Raw genomic sequence first — 16,310 nt, 5'->3', positions numbered from 1 at the left:
CTCAAAACTGCACTCAGTGCCCCTGTGATGCCTTATGTAAAAAGTCTCATGATCTCAGTGCTTCTGTCTACTTCTTCATGTGAACTGAGGTATGTTGTTTTGTTTACATAAAACTTGTTCATGTTTTTACATTCATAGATTAGAACAAATGTTAGGGACTTTTGCATTGGGTTGATTATACCGTTTAAAAGACTGTTTATTTCTCTTATGGTGCCATGTTTGCTAGAAAAATTAATATGTGGATTGAGCAGCGGAGTTGAGTATGAAGACCCCTGAAAACTTGCTATATCCTCCCTCACAGTGCCAATCCTATTTATTACATATGATTACTGAAGTTTGGGAAAACCATGAAACATGCCAAATTAATAACTTATTCTTACACTGCAGTGTAAGAATAAGTCCTATTCTTCAACAAGGATTTGTTTTGGGCGTGAACCCAAATCAAGCCCAATTCAGTTCAATTTATTTACATCATGTAGCAGAAAGTCACAAAAAGAGAGTTCAGTCTAATCAAACAGTTTCAGTCGAATTCCAATTGATCCTACTTACCAAACAATACATTAATTTCAGTTCATTATTCAATTAGTGTTAAAAGTTTCTGTCTAAGGAAACCAAGTTGACATGCAGCATTCACTCCTCTCAGACCAACATGTAGCGACGGTAGACAGTCGTTCACATTGTGTCGCAATTTCTTATGCCGAGCATGCATGCAGCGACAGTGGGGAGAAAAAACTCCCCTTTAACCACCATGACTGACTGGCTTGTATGAAAATACAGAGCATACACACAAAAAAGAAACAAGCACTGATTAAGGAGTACTTCCTACATCAGAGAAAAGTAAAACATTAAAGGAAGTAGTAGCTTTTTAGGGGCTTCATCTCGGAGGGAAACGAGTCTCAACAGATATGATCTGAGTCGGTTTTAATTTATTTTAAAAGCAAAAGCTCACTCAATAGCGTTGTCTAGGAGAGAGACAGAGCTAAACACTAAAAGACAGGCAGGTTTATCGTCTGTAGAGAATGTTTAAGTGTTGGCAGCAATATCTCAGCCAAATAGAGCGCCAGACCAGGTGTAGCATCTATGAAAAGTGAAAAGCTGAATTAATAGCAAGTAGCGTAAAATTAGAGAGTAGCAGGAGAATGTAGCAGCTAGAATGACAAAATGTGGTCATTACTGGATGTCTTCCAGCAGCCTAAACCTATAGTAGCATAGCTAGAGAGTTAGCTCGGGGAAACCTAAGTTGCTCTAAATATAAGCTTTATCAAAAAGGAATGTTTTAAACCTGGAAAATTAAGCCTTTAAGCAAACAATCTGTCTACTTTTAAGTTGAAATAGAGACTAAACAGGAGATTGGCCTGTTAACTAAAAGATCTCGTTCCATTTTACTGTACTGAATAACCTCAAGTGCTCCATGGGGTTGAAGTTTTAAATGCAGGCTGTTTCATACTCTCCTCTCCCAAATTTTGGATACAGAGTCCAACAACCTGTCTCTGTTGGGGTGAGTATTGACATCTTCCAGGACAGACTTCATTTCCTTGCAGACGAGATACATCGAGCAAACCAGTGGTGCCACTGGTTTCATATTGAATCCATTGATGACAAACTTTGTTTTTTAACTGAGGGAGGTCATCATACTGCCTCTAATTGAACTGTCATACTGAGCTTTGCCGCTTAAACCCACAAATGTAGAACATGGAATTAGAGAAAAATGTCTTAGCATGTAATAGGCTGTGTTCACACTGCAGCCTGAAGTGACACAATTCCCCCTTTTTTTGTCTTAATGTGACTTTTGTCACTTTGTCTTTGTCTTTTTTTATATATACGAACCAGGCCGCTTGGATTTTCGATTATTTCTTTAAATGTGACCTAATTTGAACGTCATTGATACTCCACAAACGTCACTATTCTGCGACAAGATAGGCACAAGAAGGGAGAAAAAACAACAACCGTGGCAGACAATAATGAGGATTAAGTTGTTAACATGCTGGCTCCGGTCGGTTTAAAATGTAAGGTTCAAGATTTTAACAACTTTAAAATCGTAAGTTGCGCTCCACCGTTAGCATACACGTTTACTTCCGCAAACACTGAGCACGCTCTCTGTGACGTTATTGCGCCCTTTACTGCGCAGATCTGAGATCACGTACAGGTCGTATATATGTTGAACGACCACTGCACAAAAAAACAAACAACGATTTGACAAAAAAAAAATAAAAATCGGAATTGGGTCACTTCAGGCTGCAGTGTTAACGTAAAAACCCAAAATGCATTAATTTAATTCAAAGCACAGTAAGGAAGGTCTTTTCAACTCTTGAGTTGAAGGACATGGCGACTTTAAAAAAAAAAAGAAAAAGAGTAGGCGTGTGTTTACAATCTGGCCATTTGTTGACCATTTTGGTAGATATTCGCTCCAGATAGAGTACTCAGTAGTTTTAAATATTGGTGCTGCTCAGAGCATTACTGTTAATGATTAGTAACCTTTATGATCCAGTATTTCATAAACCGTAAGCATGTTTAGTGTCACAAATATCTGAACAGCTACAGAAACTGATGTAAATGTTTACATAAGAATTGACCGAAATGAGAACGTAAACTGCAGAGCAGGCCAACATCCTGATGCTGTGGATTATGCTCTTTGTTATTTAATTAATAAGTTTACCAAACTAGAATATTTCAGTCCACAAAGGTTTCATTTTCAGGATGCTTATCTGAAGGTCTTTCAATGTTTTTCTTTGGACTTTGGCTGCTATAAGACTGTAAAATCTCTTAATCTAAAGGGACGAACCAGCATGTTGACTGTAATATTCTTTGTAATATGTGTCAAATTTACAATATTGAAGGAAATTCAATTCACTTTCACATACTGTCATTTTGAATAGTGCACATCTCCGATATCGGGATCAAGGGTGTGGAAGTCAGCATTCTGCTGAGTCAGCAGAGTGTACTTTACCCACTTTACTCAGTTTACAAGGAAATATTAGAATCATGTGATGTTCACGTAGAGGATTTGGTAGAACACGAATATGAATGAAGCCAAAGATTAAAGAAAAACTTTTGATCAAGACCTTCAGGCTCCTTTGATGCAAAGTTTAGAGATATCAGGGGTAAATTTTTACATCTGCATAATGTAATATGACAGTCTTTCTTTTCTAAATCTGTTATAGTCCGCCTTCTCATCGCTCTTATCCAGTAAATCAAGACTAATTATTGTGTTTTTGCACAAATGTAAATTATAATAAAATTTTCTCTCTGAATTTGATGTTTGCCATTTGATGCTTGCCAGTTGTTTGATTATAAAAATTATAATGTATAAACCTGAATGTTCTTTACATCCTTAATAAAAGCAACACTGTTGTTTTATTAATAAATCGGTTGCAGAGTTGGATTTTGTTTGCATATTTGTGAAAATAAGAAATGTTCTCAGCCCACGCTGCCCCCTCATGTTCTACAGAACCGGTTTGGCTGCCAGATTCAAGCCGTCGCCTGCGGTCACAAAGCAAAAACTGTTTAAGCGGGAAGATCGGACGAGTTCGAGCCTGTTCAGGGGGATAAGAGGGAAGGATTTCACATTGTATGATTTTTTTTTTTTTTTTTTTACACACAGATTAACATGAGCTATGACTTTAATAGTCCTCTCCTAACTGTCAACAGCTCTACATATTTGGTTCATGATGCAACAACTCCACTAACAGTGGATGTAAAAACTAAATCCTACATGTTGGCGTGGTGCATGTTTACAACATGAGTAAATCTAACAGTTTTTAGTAGGCAAATGCTTTAACATTTCTATAAGATAAACGTGATTCTTTAAATTTGTAAGCTGCAGATATGCATATATATTTTACGCATATTACAGATATGCGTAAAATATGAATATTTTACAGATATGCGTAAAATATGAATATTTTACGCATATCTGTAATATGCGTAAAATATAAATATGCGTAAAATATAAATATTTTACGTATATATGTGTATATTAACGGTTTACCCATGAGGCCCCTGGTTACCGTGGAAACCTTTCATGTTCAGTAGAACAGTTTGAGACTGGATCTTTGACTTTCCAGCAAGTTGGTAAATCTGTGGCTTAATTGGTACTAAGATTCTCAAGACAACGTCTCCGTTGATCCATGGATTCAATGTTTTGTGCTTTCAGAAAGCACAAAAGCTGGTTCTGGAAAGAACCAGGTTTTGGAAAGTTTATAATTAAAACCAAGCCAGCAAAAATAATAGGTTGTTTTGAGGTTTTCTGGAAAATAAATGTAAAAGTCCCATCCTGTCAGTGTTGTAGATCAGATTTTAATCCTGAACTACTTTTAGCTTTTCTTGAGTCAGAACTGAGTTTATATTCCACACACAATTACACGACCTCTCTCCTGATGAAACTCACTCTGTGAAATATACAAAGAACCCAAATAAATGAAAGAATTACATCTAGTGTGACGTAGGAACTAGTCAAGTCTGAAGGATGGAGCTGGGGCGAGCGCAGCATTGAATTTTGTTGTGTTTGTTTAAAAATAAAACAAATGTTTCATTTTACACAAAATGTGTTTTAAAGAATCTCCTTGGAGTTCAGCTGTGACCAGTCTAAAAATTACAGATTATAAACAAAAGATTAATAAAGGTTGTCAAAACAACAACAACAAAAATACACAAAATCAGCTTTTTTTAAGCTGCTGCTGATCACTGGTTACCCATTCCCCCTTAAAAAGAAATGTGTAATTTCATTGCTGACATTCTAGTTAAATAAAACAATTAAAATTAATAAATCATCTTTAACCTTAATCTGAGGTTGTGATTCATACTCTAACTTTAGCATTATTTGACACCTGCAATGTATAGTGACATTTATTACAATGTTAACCCTTTGGAGGGTGTAAATGATGTGGCCTATAGGCATTTATATCAAAATTCACCAATGAACATAATACATTAGGTAAGGTAAGAGGAGGTAATTTAATTTATGTAGCACATTTTCAGCAACAAGGCAATACAAAGTGCTTTACATGAATGAAAATGAAATACAAACAAAATGACAAACCAAAGGAAAGAGCAAAAGAAGAAAAAGAATTTAATGTTGATCAAAAGTATGTAAACTAGATGCTCCTGTTCAGGGTTACTAACTATCCTGTGGTCTATTTCCATTTCTGGGTTGGAAGAACAGGTGTCTCTCTGTATAATAATCTAAAAATTAATCCAAGAAGTACAATATCGGTCTTAATAGTGAGTACGCCACAGTTTTCAAAAAAAAGATAGCTAAAGAGTGACTAAATCTAATTATTTTCCTGGTTTGAAAGCGAGTACTCCACAGTTTCTAAGAAAGGGAGTGTGTGTGTATACTAAAAATAGTGAGACAAAAGTACACACACTAAATGGGCCATTTTAATTAGTTTTTGCCCACACAGGACATTAACAGGAGTGGCACTAGGACCGGGCAGAACGCGCCGGCTGTGACTCAGAAGGAGCTTCACTGCGACCCAAACTTGTTCAAAGTTCCCCTCGTCGCGTTTGTCTCTTCAGGAGCAGCTCAGCAGAAATATTCATCAGGAATTTTATAACACAACAAGTGGGGTTGAGTAGTGGCGTTTGTGTTGTCTTTTATTTTATTTATTTATTTATTTTCCTGTTTGTGATTTGGTCTTCCTGAAAAAACACCTGCGGGATTCAGGTGACTCCCCGATGAAGAGGGAAGTCCTCGGGCGGTGAAAAGGTAAGGCCGCTTCTAAACTTTGACAGAATGAAACCGGGACGACTTTGTACTCTGCCTAGGTTTTAAAGCGTCCTATCGCTGTAAAGAGTCGCCCAGTTAGATTTTTGTTGTTATAAAGTGTCTTTGTTCAGGTGGGACAGGTCCTCCCTTCCTACTTGACAAAAATGGAAGAGCAGCCGCTCACTTTGCTTCACATTATCTCCTCTCTGCACCTGCAGCGTCTTATTGGAGAAGGGCTGTTAATTTTTAATTTTTATTTTTAATGAGCATGAATTGAGTTAAAACTTAATTGCAACATATACGGGTGTTTTTTTTTTTTTTTTTTTAAGGTTGGAAATTTACTAATGTCGAACAGGTCACGCCCATGCACGCTGTCAAACAGGCCTGGAGCAAACAACCAGAACCTGGTGGGTAATAAAACCGGACACAGATGAACAGATGGGCGGGCTTCTTTAGTTTGACGGCTACCGGTAAACCACATGTCTGAAAATGGGATTATAAAATGACAAAGTCAAGGTTTTTTTATTCATCAAACTGTAGGACACTCGGTATTTTCAGAGGGAAATTAAATCCAGAATAAATTATGTGCTTAATCTGAATTAAAAAATTACTGAAGAGTAAAGGGTTAAAAAAAATCTGTTAACCCTCCTGTTATGTTGCGGGTCAATTTGACCCGTTTCAAAGTTTAAAAAAAAAAAAAAAATAGTTAGAAGTATTTTTTCTGCATGAAACTTTTTCTATTTGTCTTAATAGGTGCACTCTATGTATAAAAAAAAAATTGTTCATTTTACACACTTGCAGCCCCCTCTGTGTCTATTTGTTACATAGATACTGTTCGGGTCAATTTGACCCGGCATACAAGTTGAAGGGTAAAAAGTTTTAAAAAATGTCCAATTCTGTTTGTTTCCTTGCACCTATGAGACATATTTCACCACACACACACACACACACACACACACACACACACACACACACACACACACGCCCACGCACACACACACTCACGCACGCACACACAAGTTCATACATTTTATATTCTTTACTTCACAAGGAAACTGAGAAAGCAGGTGTTTATAAAACTTTGACGGGAACCTTTTCTTTTCTGTTCCCGTGGAAAAACTCCACCCACACTGAGTGACACTCACTAGAAGGGGAGGGGTGGGAGGGCATAAATACTCTCTGCAAGGGAGTCCTAAACACATTACACACTAAAGGTACATGTGATATCGTCACTGTCAGAGGTCAGGAAATGAGCAGCAGGAAAAAAAAGATGACAGCCCTGGAAGCTCTGGAACTTCTTGTTGATCATGACAGTGAAATAGAAGAGGAGGTTTCTGAAGCTGAAGACAGTATTGAGGTCAATTCTGAGTCTGATGATTCTGATTATGAAGCAATTGATGAAAATGATGTTCATGTTTCTCGAAGCAAGACATTCATGTCAAAAAATGGTGAAATTCAGTGGTCTTCATCTCCAACTAAGAACAGTAAATGTGTCTCAAGTTCAATTATAAAGATCACCCTTAGAAAAAAAATTAAAAATGTAATGCAAAAAAATTTACAAAAAATCACTTTCAAAGATAATTAGTGTTATTTTGTGTTTAGGTTTTTCAGTGGGCATAAAAAAAATTGTAAATCACATTTTTTATGTCCGAATGAGTAAATTGTCATCATTGATCCTTTATTTGTGAGGAATAAAAAAACATAATTGCACAAATATTGATTGGAATGGTTAGTATAGGAGTTAATAATCAGACACAAAAAAGATTTGGAGGATTTTTTTGGTTTCTCATCAAACTGTAGGACACTCGGTATTTTCAGAGGAAATTAAACCAGAATAAATTATGTGCTTAATCTGAATTAAAACGAACATAACAGGAGGGTTAAAAAAGACAGATTTCTTTTTTTATCTAGCCGATGATTTGACGTTTTAAAGTGGTGCAACCAGTCAGACAAAAATATAAATTATGTTCCAATTCTCAAAATAGTTAATACAAATAAATAATTTTGTAACAAAGAGTACAAGCAAAAAGTCTCCTTTAGCACAAACTCTGGGTGTAAATCTGCAGCTGGTGTATTACTAGTAGAGTGTGTCCATATATAATTTTTTTTCAGTCAACTAGCTCTTCTTTTGAATGACAATTTTGTTTACAGACACTTCATAACGTATTTGTGTTTTTTAATTTTTTATCTTGCTTATTTAAAATGTTTGACAGTTAGTTCTGAAGGTTCATTATAATTTAAAGTTTATTGCGTTTTGAGAATGTGTTCTTGCATTATCATTATATCACTTGAAAATAGTCTCAAAACAACATTATTGTTTATCGCAATAACATCTGGGACAATATTTCTCCCAGCAGAAATCACTGTGACAGATATGTATTTACATATATGAGTTTCAGTTTGACGTGCAACTTGGTGAACTTTACCTTAATGACATAACCATGAAGGATAGTCAAACTGATAAAAAATAAATAAAAAATTACTTACCAGTAAAGAAATAAACCTCACTGGAGGCTTTTTTGAAGCCTTTTGACGTAATTAACTCATAAAACACAGGAGATAAAAACGCTGATTAGCTTCTAAACCAAATAAATATTAGACGTGAGTATTTCTCTCTTTATATAAACTGTCTAAAAAAAAAAATAGAATTTCAGAAAAACTTCAATATTATGAAGTAGAAAACATTGTGCATGTTAACCATTATGACTTGATTTAACGCCTAATGTTTAAACATATTACAAACTTTTAAAAAAGCACCAGAAGCCTTAAAATTGTTTTCTATCCAGCGAAGTAAACCGTTAGTTCAATGACAGTTTCAAGTTGTGGGTTTTCAGAACTTCTTTCATCATGTAAAAACTTCTCTACAATTTCTAAGAGAAGCTGCTGGAACGACTCCAAAGATTCACCTGGTTTGAATCTTCTGCTTCTTATTCTTCAACTTGAAGGTTTTGACAATTTACATCCTTTAAAAACTACCATAAAATAAAATAGTAAATTTAAAGAACAGGAATCCCCGGCACAAAGTTATAAAATGTCATAAAACTAAGGGAAACAATTAACAAAATCCTTTAAAAAGATTGTAGAAAAATGACACAACTATTAAAAAAAAAAAAAAACAATTTATTTAACATTAAACTACATCTTTATAAAGTTTATATATAAAGTCGAGTTTTCTAAGTGGATACTTCAATAAAAATAAATCAGTGTATAATAACTAGTGATTAAGACAAAATCAAACTTAATACATCTTAGTAGTAGTGAGATATAATAACTTATTCTCCATAAGTTTTTTTTTTAAAATGCAGACGGCGGTTTCTGCTCCGTTACAAGTCAAGGAGAGCAGGCGGCGGCGCTGCAGCGTTTGGCCAGGCGGCGGCGCTGCAGCGTTTGGCCAGGCGGCGGCGCTGCAGCGTTTGGCCAGGCGGCGGCGCTGCAGCGTTTGGCCAGGCGGCGGCGCTGCAGCGTTTGGCCAGGCGGCGGCGCCGCTGTTGTAACCGGGCTTTCAGGAAGTTCCCATTCTGGATGCGGCAGCAGCTGGAATATGAATCCTGCATTTCCATAAAGCTGGTCAGCAGAAGGAAGCATGCAGCACCGACCTTTACTCAATAAAACGTGAATTTACATGAATTAACTTTGGATGATCCAGTTTATTGGATGCACATTGAGCCTGGATCATAAATCATTAACAATATTAAATTAAATTATTTTGTGTTCCTGTTGATGTGATGATGGATATCTGTGTGTTGTTTTTTTTTTTACATTCAGGAGAAAAGAAACCTGCCGTAAAACAGAAATTATGCTGAGCCAAGATTATTTTTTTTAATCTTTTTCTGTTTAAAAAATTAAATACTTTGCAATATATTAATCACCAACTGGTGATTAATATAAATTTCTAGAAAGCTAAATAGTTTTACTTTACTCTGATCTAGAACCAAACAGCATTCTGGGAACTTCTCATGAGTTGCTTAGCAAAGTTTGTAACATCAACTAACTCGCTCACTTTTTGGTTACCTGGCAACTCACTGTCTGGTTACCTAGCAACAGCCTGTGTAACTGCTGCAGCAGCAGTTAAAGATTTCACCTGCCTCAAAACCGCTGGAAAATAAAACGACAACATTGTGAAGTGAAAACTGTGGATAAAACAGGAAGGCTCACCTCACCAGTTTATCAGAATTTCAGATACTTAAAACAAAAAACTTATCAATAATTAGTGAAATCGACTGATATGAAATGCTTTTTTTTTTTTTGTAGATTAACATTGTATTACATACCAGATTTCTAACACATTAAGGTTTAAGTTGTGGTTTGCCTGTCATTGATTTAAATTATCCCAGCACACATAGCGGTGTGTGTTGTTGTTTTTCCGTGTGTTGTTGTGTCATTCTGTCATTCTAGATGTTATTGTTTTTACAGTAACATCTATCCAGTGTGTCATTCTTTGACTTTCATTCCTCTCCGTCTCTCAAGCCGGTGCTTGTCATGTTCTGCCAGCCTCCGAACTTCCACCTCGTTCTCATGCACACTCACTCCTGAAAAATGCAGCCATCCGAACACCTTTCCTGCTTTAAACAGCAGAACACTGGAATTATAGATACCAAGACGGCTTCATTGGGGGGGGAATTGAGGAAGAAAACCTACTTTGAAGAGTAATCAGAGCTTATTCACGGTGTAACACAACACTCTTACCTCTAGGGCTGAAACAATCAGATTAATCAAGATGAATTGATTATTGAAATACTTTCAACTAATTTAGCAATCGATTAATTAGTAACTGGAGTATATAGACTCAAAAATGCCCAGTTGCTGAAAGAACAACATATTCAGTAGTAAAATATATAAATGTATAATTTTAGATTTAATAAAACCTTCTTTATCTGTAAATATATCCTACGTAGAACTCCTCTAGTTCACCTTGTTTTAATTTAAGAAACAATCTGTTCATAACTAATTATTCATTGAGATCAGCTCTAAATTGTACTTATTATTATTAGTCAAGAAGAAAAGATATTTTCAAATGTTGGAAAAGGTTTTTTAGCTGCAGATGCATCCTTTGCTACAAATGGTCAAACGTTCACTGGAGGAATGCTAAAGCATAAAATTTTTTGGCAACAACATGGTTTTTTTTTCACATTTTAAAGAGGAATTAAATTATTTGTGTATTTTACAAATAATAATGCATATTACTTTTATGCATTATTCTCAAATAATAATAGAATATATGCCTTTCTGATATTGTTGGAAATAATCTTAAGAGGTTAAATAAATCTGCAGAATGTGTCGGTTTTAAAATAATCTGATTTATGGATTCATTGGTAGAATAATAAACTATAATAATAGTTGCAGCCTTGATACAAAAACATTTAATTATCTACATTATAAGATAAAGAACAAAACAGTAGAAACATTTATGACCAGTGTCATTAAAACAACTTGTCTTCTGTTTGGATGCAGCGGTTCCTCCGGCCAGTATGTGTTCCAGTCGAAATCTATGTGGGGGCAACAACCGGCCCAGCAGAACCAGGTCCGAGTCCAGAGGATCAGGGGCCCACTATGCGCTGTGCGCCCTGGGAGTGGGACTGGTTGGCCTGGGGATCGTCATGATCGTCTGGACTATGATCCCAGAAGATAAGTCTCCAACTGGAAACAGTACTGCAGGCCCTACACAAGATGGCCTGCAGAACGTCTCACCGATCTCTCTGGTTCTGGTCGGAGTGGGATTGGTCATGCTGCTGCTGTCTGTTTGCCTCGGTCTGAAGAACCAGAGGAGAGGTCAGAGCCAAAACGTCCAGCCAGCGAGAGTAGCAAGCGGCCACGTCGCAGGAGAGGAGCAGCAGTGAGTGATGACAGCCATCTGCTCTGAAATGTTTTAATAGATAAACTTAACAGCATAATATTACCACATTCCTAAAACGATTTCTAAAAATCCCCTTTTACAAAAACTGATTTTGGGGGGAAAAAAAATCACAACATCCTTCTTTCAAATTAAAAAAAAATCCCAATCAAATTGTTGATCTCCATATCTTGTGATTTTAGCGCCCCCTGCTGCCACAAATGTAGATGATGAGACCGAAACGTGAAAACTGCAAGAGAGTCGTTATGGAGCAAAATCCCAGCCAAATGTATTTTCTGTTTGTGCAACTTTTTAAAAATATATCCTGGTAAAACCAAAATATTTTTATTTAATTGTTTGATAAAATCAAAAAATATACATGTAATTTTTATTATTATTTTTTTAAGAAATCAAATACCATGAATCATGAAGGCATTTCTAATCAGAAACTAACGAAGAGCTGGTTGGTTGAGGTTTCTCTTTTATAACCTGACTTTTAAGAGTACATCTAAATATTTTTTTTATGTGAAATGTGTAAAAATAAATGTAAAATATGTAAACAAGTTTATTGGCTTTTATAGCCAGCTGCGTTAAAGACCAACTTTGGCACCAATGCATAGAGCAATGGCCACCAGAAACACTGTAAAGCCTCGCGTCAGGATTTGATTTCATAAAGTGAGGATTAATTTGAAGATTTATCCAAAGACAAGAAAAAACTCAGAAGAAATGATGGCTGAATGCTCAAGCTTGGAGATCTAGCAAATCGGCACCCTATAGAGGGTTTTAAACGCGCTCTCTTTTGATCCCAGTTTGACTGCAGTTCAGTAATAAAAGAAAAACCCTTTTTTTTTATTGAAAATATAAGGGTAACTGTTGTCCTTGTTTTGAAGACCTGATCGTTAGCCCATTTCCTAAAGCAGCTGTGTTGTAAAAATATTTTATGTTGCAGTAACTCTGCAAGTCTCTTTTTCTTTTTTCTTCTATGTGATCAACTTGTGTTTCACTTTCAAGCAATTAATGCCACTGCAGAAATATAGCAGTCAGATTTTTCGGAGACGATCTGCTAAAGCTCAGTCATTTTGTGACTTCTTCTATGGTTAGCTTTAGCTAATGCTGCACACATTGTGATCAGGGCTAGTCAGGTTTTCAGATGGCGTCTGCAGTCAAAGTTACTTCCTTCATTTAGCTCAAACACAGAGAGAAAAAATGGAATAAATTAGTTAATTATTTGCAAAAAACTGCAACTAGATGCAACGTGGTGTGGCTGTCGACTTCCTGCTCTCCATAACAAGTAACATCTTTCAGTCTGGGTCTGGTACCAATGCATCACCATTGGCCATATTTGGCTGTGCTTCCTGTTGTTTTTTTATTGTTTTAATTTTTGGGGATTGGTAGGGTTAAGTTAATTCAGAAGACCTTTTTTTTTTTTTAAATCATATTTCTGCTTTTAAAACCAACAGGAAAATTGATTGTCATTGATTCATATTTTCCATTTCCAAGATGTTTGTTTTCTGGCAAAAATATGATATGAGGTTTAAATGTGATCATTTGTTTGGACTGAAAACTTAAGATTTATCATAAAGAGATCTCATGACTGTTGAAACAGGACAGAAAGTGTCTATGGGGGGAAAAATCATAAAGTTTGAAATCACTTTTTCATGCTGTAAAAATCTGATCTATCCCCATTTACATTCTGTCTTATTGAATCTTAAAGTCTGTCTTCATCGTTGTTGTTTTCTGTTCCTTGATAAAATATTGTAACTGTTTTATTGCCCAGTACTAGATTCTAGCCTAAAAGGTTGAAGTTGGAACATGGCTAAGTAGAACCAGAAAATGATCATAAATAAATAAACAAGATTGTTTGTGCAGCATGCAGGCTTAGTCCTGTTAGCATTTAGCAACACTTTCCTAGCTGTTAGCATCATTTATGAACTCTCAGCTGTTTGACCAAGTGGTTTAATCAGAGACGAGCTTTTATGGGTTTAAGTGTTCGCAGACAGACTTTTATGGGTTATCTGAGTGCAACCTTTGAGTCTGAGTTTCACGTTCAGTTTTGCTTCACTTAACAGCTTTTATTTGGATGCAAATGTACAACAAGAAGCCAATTTTAAGTAAGCTGTCACTCAAGAGCTCCATAAACTATTCTCCTCACCCAAACAAAGTAAGAACCGTTTTAGTAAAAGCCAAGAAAATCTGGCTTCAATCAAGCAAAATGCATTTAAAGGGGATCTATTATGCAAAATTCACTTTTTGCATGTTTTTGTACTTCTTTTTAATTCTAAGAGACAGTCAGACACTTAAAAAAAACAAAAAAAACATACGCCAACCATCAGTTAATGTGTTTTGGTGTCTGGAAAATTATTTGTTTTGAAAATTTTGTGTTAAGTCACAAATCAGCAGCACTTCCCTTCACTTTGCCGCCCCAGCAAAGCCAGCTTGTTGCCTAGCAACCCAAGCTAGGTAACAGGCATTTGGTCAGCTGTATGTGCTGTACAATGGCTGCTGGAAAATACATGTTTTGTTGTTGACTTAACGTCCAAAAACCACTTCCTGCATTTTTGTTAGTTGTGCAGGAGGCCCTACTTTTGCTTTTCAAAGTTGTACGGTTGTGTAATTGGGCATCTGTTTGCAGCCATTTTTGTGTCAGTGTAAATGTTGATTTGGGGGTGTGGCCAGCAGCAGCTTATTTGGTTTAAAGTGACAGGAGGCCCTAAAACGGCTCAAAAAAGGCAGAACTGACCAGAAGACTGAATCATCGTTATCTAAGAATGATTTTGTGCAGAAACTGTACTGAACATGTTTTGTATAGACCCATCAGTTGTAAAAGAATATTTTCGTAATCGAGTACTATAGAATATTTTTACGCTTACCTGAGGAATAATGTCTCTCTCTCTTTCTCTTCTACCGTTCGCTCCAAAACCGTGACGACGCCACAAACGCTGTCGTACTTCAACCATCGCACCGCAGAATTCAACAATCTTTATTCTACCCAAACCCTGACAAAACGCTGCAAATTCAACGCCATGCTGCTACAAATAATGATCCGGCCTGAACAGGGTGAACTACATAATTTAACGAGGCAAATACATTTTCCTTAAGGAATTTTAATAATCGAGGTACTTGAATCATTTCTGCCCTAATACCAACCTGTTGAAGGAAGCTTCATAGGCCTCCTTTAAGCATTACCTTCCAGCCAGATGGTTTGTCAATGTAACATATGCTGGTATTTGTTTATTCTCATGATGCTTTCTGATTGAGGGTCACCTGTTGCATTCCTTCCCAGGGACCCAGAGTCGTACAACGTGCCCAGCTACGACGAGGTCATCGGCAGCGGCAACTACCCCGTCCGCCAGAGCAACCTGAGGCAGAGCATCTCCCAGCTGCCGTCCTACGAAGACATCCTGGCAGCTGTGGAAAACGAGGATTCCCAGCCCGCTAACAACTCCTCAGAGAACCGCCCTCTGAACGACCAGACGCCCGCCGCTGCCCCGCCGTCCGGCATCGTGGCGCAGCCCAGCCTGCCGACCCGCAGCGCCAGCCGGGCCAGTCGCTTACTGAAGCCCCTCAAAGTAAGACGGATAAAGTCGGACAAACTGCACCTGAAAGACTTGCGCCTCCAGATCCGCACCCCCACGCAGAACCCAGTGACCATAGAGCCCATCACGCCGCCCCCGCAGTACGATAACGAGATGCCTGAATTACAGTAATGGCTCACCCTCCTGGCTCCACAATTGGCCTGCGGCTGATTGAAAGCTATGAAAATATCTAATGGAGTTTGAGGACTGGCGGTGATGTTTCTGAGAGCCTGTTTTAAGGGCTCCGTGAAGCAGGTAGATGTGCCGGTTGGGCAGGATGATGATGGAGGCAGACGCTCTCCAGAAACAAGAACACTTTCTGCTTTATCAATGAAGCTTCGGGTCGACTAATCAGCTCTGTCGTCACACATTAATGCTTCAGAGCAAGAGTAACAGAGCAGGACAGCATTTCAGTTTTATTTATTACTCACATAAAAAGCCTTTTAACAAAAATATGTTGTTGCTGTAGTTCGTAAAATGGAACGATGTGTCGTGCAGAGGGAGAAACGGATAATTATCCAGCAGACATTTAACTCGCTTAGTTTGAGATGCAGAAACTGTGATGAAAAGACTCGAGGACACGGATAACTTTTGAACCTTGTTGCTGAGATATTTACTTGTTTTTTATACATATGTGTTTAAATCTTAAAGCAGATATGTTTTAATATTTTAAAATGGTGGTGAATAAATGTTTTCCTTTTTCGTTTCTGTTTGGTTATGCTGTAAGCTTATGTTGCAGAATTTAATAAAAGATGGATGGTGATACCATTTTTATGCTCAAGGATTGTTGTACTTCTATTATTTATTTTTTTTATAATTTGCATGTAAAAGTTAAATGTTGGGTTGTAAAATTTACTCAAGTTTTAGGGATTTTTCCTTCCAACAAATCAAATTTTTCTCACACTTGAGATTAAACTAGTTACTTTTCCGCCCTCTAGTGGTAGAAATGATAATCTTTCTAATCCAGCTGCCTGTCGATGTAAAAATATATTTTAAAATGACTAAATGTGTCTAGAGCTGCACCTAATTTTTTTTTTAAATCCTGCTACTTCTGTACTAATTTTTTGGTGTCAAATGGTTTTTGTTTATTTAATTTTTAGATCAGTGATGTTACTTAAAAAGTTGAAACAATGTTTTTGAGTTGTACTTTTATTATTCACATCCCTTCAATATTGCATAGTTGTGATTCAGATGACAA

The 16,310-nt window shown here is 36.8% G+C and overlaps 1 protein-coding gene across 1 annotated transcript; it reads left to right on the top strand.

Moving 5' to 3' along the window:
- The first annotated feature begins 5,413 nt into the window (after nucleotides 1-5,413).
- On the top strand, nucleotides 5,414-15,893 carry tmem51b (transmembrane protein 51b). Its single transcript, XM_044123116.1, has 3 exons — nucleotides 5,414-5,707; nucleotides 11,159-11,540; nucleotides 14,821-15,893. The coding sequence occupies exons 2-3, from the start codon at nucleotides 11,176-11,178 to the stop codon at nucleotides 15,242-15,244; spliced, it is 789 nt and encodes a 262-aa protein (XP_043979051.1). The 5' UTR covers nucleotides 5,414-5,707; nucleotides 11,159-11,175; the 3' UTR covers nucleotides 15,245-15,893.
- The last annotated feature ends 417 nt before the right edge of the window (nucleotides 15,894-16,310 follow it).

The sequence above is a fragment of the Gambusia affinis genome, linkage group LG07, assembly GCF_019740435.1.
Source record: "Gambusia affinis linkage group LG07, SWU_Gaff_1.0, whole genome shotgun sequence".
In the NCBI taxonomy this organism is placed as follows: domain Eukaryota; kingdom Metazoa; phylum Chordata; class Actinopteri; order Cyprinodontiformes; family Poeciliidae; genus Gambusia; species Gambusia affinis.
The sequence above is the reverse complement of the archived record's forward strand: the minus strand, read 5'-3'. Positions and strand labels throughout refer to the sequence as shown.